This window comes from Odocoileus virginianus, chromosome 22, assembly GCF_023699985.2.
Source record: "Odocoileus virginianus isolate 20LAN1187 ecotype Illinois chromosome 22, Ovbor_1.2, whole genome shotgun sequence".
Classification (NCBI taxonomy): domain Eukaryota; kingdom Metazoa; phylum Chordata; class Mammalia; order Artiodactyla; family Cervidae; genus Odocoileus; species Odocoileus virginianus.
In genome coordinates this window covers 24,255,818-24,260,863 of record NC_069695.1, presented here as the reverse complement: position 1 = coordinate 24,260,863, position 5,046 = coordinate 24,255,818, and the positions used below count along the sequence as shown (strand labels likewise).

General features: G+C 41.8%; 1 protein-coding gene across 1 annotated transcript; it reads left to right on the top strand.

The window, feature by feature from the left end:
• The first annotated feature begins 1,755 nt into the window (after positions 1-1,755).
• Positions 1,756-2,269, top strand: LOC110130035 (large ribosomal subunit protein eL21-like). Its single transcript, XM_070453042.1, has one exon. The coding sequence runs from the start codon at positions 1,771-1,773 to the stop codon at positions 2,251-2,253; it is 483 nt and encodes a 160-aa protein (XP_070309143.1). The 5' UTR covers positions 1,756-1,770; the 3' UTR covers positions 2,254-2,269.
• The last annotated feature ends 2,777 nt before the right edge of the window (positions 2,270-5,046 follow it).

The window sequence follows — 5,046 nt, the reverse complement described above, 5'->3', positions numbered from 1 at the left end:
AGTGTAAATTTAATATTGGCTACATGGATACCATAAAATATGTTGTAATACACATGTATATATTCTATTATATTATTGCCTTACATGAGAATATAGAATATATTCTTACAGAATTCTGTTAAGTTTAGAAGATGGAGAACAAGTGGAGCCTCGCAGATGTACTATCAGAGGATAAATATTACTTGGCGAATTCAGAGGCACTTGAGCTCTGCTCAGCGCCGTCATCAAAGCTGATTGCGGTGCATTGCTGCCAGCGGGCCCCTCCACACCAGCAGGTGCCAGGCACGGACAGCACCGCTCCCTCAGACGCTGACCTCGTGTTAGGGAAAATGCTGACGCGTTATGTTTACTCCGGGAACGAACAGGGAGGTGAATGCCCTACTCCCTGAGGAGCAGCCCACGTACCATAAAGGTTTTATAGCTGTTCAGATAGACTTCAGGTTCATTCCTTCCAGATTCATTCATGGGGAGGGAGAAGGCGAGGGAAGGGGTGGTAACAGTAGGGCAATGTTTAACTCAACAGATTCCAATGTCTCAGCGGTGAAGATGATCAAACCCCCAGCTCCCCACCCTCTTGGCTTTACAAAGAGCAAACGTCAAGGGTGGGCACCCTGCCAGATGTTCCAGCCAGCAGCTGAACTGAAACAGACCTGCCCTGGGAAGGGAGGCAGAGAAATAGGGCCAAGGAAACCTAAGAAGGAAAAAATGGCCAACTACCCGTATAGCTTTGCCACTAACCTATTTAAGAGTTTGTTAAGGTGAGAATTAGACTATAGCTGACATGTTATTGCTATTACTATTATTATAGTTTTATTAGCTAAAACCTATTATGTGCTAGACATCAGGTTAAGCATGTACATGCACTTTCTCATCTGTTCTGCTTACCCTGTGAGCTAGGTTCTATTATTATCTCCATTTTATAGAAGAGGCTGAATAATTTGCTGTTTAGAGGAAGAATTTGAAAGTAGATCTGTTAACTGTGATTAAAACTTGAGGAGTGTGGTATCAAGATTCACGAAACAGTGGTGCTCACTAAGGTTACTTTGTTGTAGGTCCTCTGGATGGAAAGAAGTCAATCTTTCAGCTATGAGCACTTTACAAAAGTTATTAATTCATTTTTCCCTCTAATAGAGTAGATACTAATTTTCATGTTTTAAGGTAGTGTCACAAATTGAGTTTAGATTTGCCTGAACCCAAAACCTCCCTGTTTTTATCCGATGGAGGAGGAAAATGGCAACCCACTCCAGTATTCTTGCCTAAAAAATCCCATGGACAGAGAAGCCTGGTGCGCTACAGTCCAAAGTGTCTCAAAGAGTCCGACATGACTGAGGGATTAAGCACATAACACCTTGTTGGGAGGCAAGGTGTTATGAAAGGAATGCAAAGGAATCTCCATTTTCACTTAAAATGGTGGAGTGATGCATGCCACGAGGAGGCACATTTTTAGACGGCTCAAACCTCATTTTAAGCGGTTGATGCAACTCTTTCTCATGATTACTTATGAGAAATGCTGCTTGATTTGAAGTTCACTGTCTTTGAAGCTGCTGCTGCTGCTAAGTTGCTTCAGTTGTGTCCGACTCTTCGCGACCCCATGGACTGCAGCCTACTAGTCTCCTCTATCCATGTCCATGGGATTTTCCAGGCAAGAGTACTGGAGTGGGGTGCCACTGCCTTCTCCATTAAAGCTGCTAATAACTATGAGGTAAAGGCCCGCGCGTGGCTCCCGCTGCCTCCCGTCTCTCCCCTGGCCCCTCAGGCTAATTCGCCAAAATGACCAACACGAAGGGAAAGAGGAGGGGCACCCGCTACCTGTTCTCTAGGCCTTTTAGAAAACATGGAGCTGTTCCTTTGGCCACATACATGCGAATCTACAAGAAGGGTGATATTGTAGATATCAAGGGAATGGGTACTGTTCAAAAAGGAATGCCCCACAAATGTTACCATGGCAAAACTGGGAGAGTCTACAATGTTACCCAGCATGCTGTTGGCATCATTGTAAACAAACAAGTTAAGGGCAAGATACTTGCCAACAGAATTAATGTGCGTGTCGAGCATATTAAGCACTCTAAGAGCCGAGATAGCTTCCTAAAACGTGTGAAGGAAAATGATCAGAAAAAGAAGGAAGCCAAAGAGAAAGGGACTTGGGTTCAGCTGAAGCGCCAGCCTGCTCCACCCAGAGAAGCACACTTTGTGAGGACCAATGGAAAGGAACCTGAACTGTTGGAACCCATTCCCTATGAATTCATGGCCTGAAGGGTGTAAAAATAAAGATCTGGACTGTACAAATGTTTCTCTTAATTGAGTAGAGGTGTTGTGTCCAAATTCAGTGGGTTATGTCTTTTCAAATTTAGTATTTTTTCTTCCTTAAAGATGTAAGATAGTTTGTTGTTCAGTATGCTCCATTTTTTAATAAATTGACATTATTTATAAAGTAAAAAAAAAAAGCTGCTAATAAACTATAAAAAATCTTTAGATACATAGAAGAGAAGGAATACCAAGCCTAGTTTGAAATCATGAGTTGTTAGTTTACAAAACACTTTCTTAAACTTTGCAATGGTTCTGGCAGTCCAGTTTTATGATTTCCCAGTCTCCTTTCTTTATTTACAATGAGGAAGCCAATGCCAATCCATAAATATTTATTACATTGTGATTATAGTAGCTGCTACCATTTGTGCATTAGAGTCTTTATAGGCCTTGTCTTGTCAGCCCTTCACAACCACACGGTGGGGCAAACAGCCTTTCATGAACATCGAGGAAACTGGACTTCACAGTGGTTCTGTGGCTTGCCCAAGGGCAGAAAGGTAATAACTGAAAGCCAGAATTTATCGAGCTTGGCCAGTCTTCTTTTTCTTACATTAGACCTGTTTTTCCCTCAAGGGTCAAAGCAAAAAATGTTGGATCATCAACCTCTCAATACTTGAAAGTCAGTTGGAGAATGTGAAACACTTAGAGATAATGCTGATTTCTTTACCTGAGTTTACATCTATTGCAACAAAAGCAGAGAGCAAATGACTTATTCATGTTAGATCAAAGAAATTCTTATTAGAAAATTAAAATTTTCTGTTTCAATTTTCAGTTCTTTGATCTTAACAACTGGTTTCCCTGAAGACATGTTTCTGTAATAAAAGATGAAGAAAATATGACAAATTAGAAAAAAAAAGGGGGGGGGAGAGAAAACAAGGGGAAATAAAAGGACTGGAGGGCAAAGCCAAAAAAGCAAGTGCATTAACAATGATTAGACTAGAACAAGTAACTGTCATTTATACTTTGTTTTCCCAAGGGAAAACCTAGGCACAGAGAGATGAGAGAATTTATCCTATGAATGATTTACAGGTGAGAGTTCTCTTGGGCCCCTTCCTTCCTGATTTGCCCTAAACCTAGCTTCAAAACAAGATTCCAAGTTTCCAGTGTTTAAATGGGCACATACGGTTTAAAATTCCAATGAACATTCTGGTCCTTATCCTTCTTGAAAGGCATACATTTTAAGGACCCATCCACTTCGTTGCTTCTGAAGCCTGGTTCCCCCATGGCCTGTAGGTAGAAATACTGAGCCCGCTCCGTTGCTGTTGTTCAGTTGCTAAGTCATGTCCAACTCTTTGTGATCCCATGGGCTATAGCATGCCAGGTCCTCTGTCCTCCACTGTCTCCTGGTGTTTGCTCAGATTTGCTCAAATTCATGTCCATTGAGTTGGTGATGCCATCCAACCATCTCATCTTCTGTCGTCCCTTCTTCGCCTGCCATCAGTCTTTCCCAGCATCAGGGTCTTTTCCAATGAGTTGGCTCTTCACATTAGGTGGCCAGAGTATTGGAGCTTTAGCATTAGTCCTTCCGATGAATACTCAGGGCTGATTTCCTTTAGGATTGACTTGTTTGACCTCCTTGTAGGCCAAGGGGCTCTGAAGAGTCTTCTCCAGCACCACAATTTGAAAGCATCAGTTCTTTGGCACCCAGCCTTTTTTTATGGTCTCACTCTCACATCAATACATGACTACTGGAAAAAACATAGCTTTGACTGTACAGACCTTTGTTGGCAAAGTGATGTCTCTGCTTTTTAATATGTTATCTAGGTTTATCATAGATTTTCTTCCAAAGAGCCAGCGTCTTTTAATTCCATGGCTGTGGTGACTGTCTGCAATGATTTGGGGGCCCAAGAAAATAAAACCTGTCACTTCAGTTTGGATTTTGATAAAAAAGTGTCAACCGCTCAGACATGTCTGACTCAGAGACTCCGTGGACTGTAGCTCTCAAGGCTCCTTTGTCCATGGAATTCTCCAGGTAAGAATACTGGCATGGGTAGCCATTCCCTTCTCCAGGGGATCTTCCCAACCCAGGGATTGAACCTGGGTCTCCTGCATTATAGGCAGATTCTTTACCATCTGAGTCCATAGGGAAGAAAATAGAATCTGTCACTGCAGTTAGGATTTTGATGAAAGCAAATAAGAGGGTTCCTCAATCCATTGGTCTACTTTTGTGGGTGGTTCTTATACGGTTTGCTGTCAGTATATATATATATATACTAAAACCAAGTATCTTCCCTAAGTGACCCTTGTTAAACCGTGACTTCTCAAAAATAGCACCAAAACAAAGCTGAGTTTATTCCTGTCGCAGTAAGGGAGAACACGATCTTGAGAGAGTCCTAAGCAGCATCTCAGAGGGGACTGCCCTCAGAGGGCAAAGTGGGGATATTTATGAGGTTTTGGAGTCTAGTTTAATGCAGGTCTTTCATTCTCAGGGCTTGATTAGAGTTTGGTTAGGATCATGAGATAATAATCTAGAACTAGAAATTTTAATCAGGCAAGGATTTTATAGCTGGAGATTCAATGAGTCTTAGAGATAAACTACTGTTTGATGCTACCTATTGAAGAATTGAACCATTTGATACTAATTTAAGTGGTTTCAACTGACTTGTTGGAAAAGACCCTGATGCTGGGAAAGATTGAGGACAGGAGGAGAAAGGGGCAACAGAGAATGAGATGGTTGAATGGCATCACCAAATCAATATACATGAGTTTGAGCAAACTCCAGGAAATGATGAAGGACAGGGA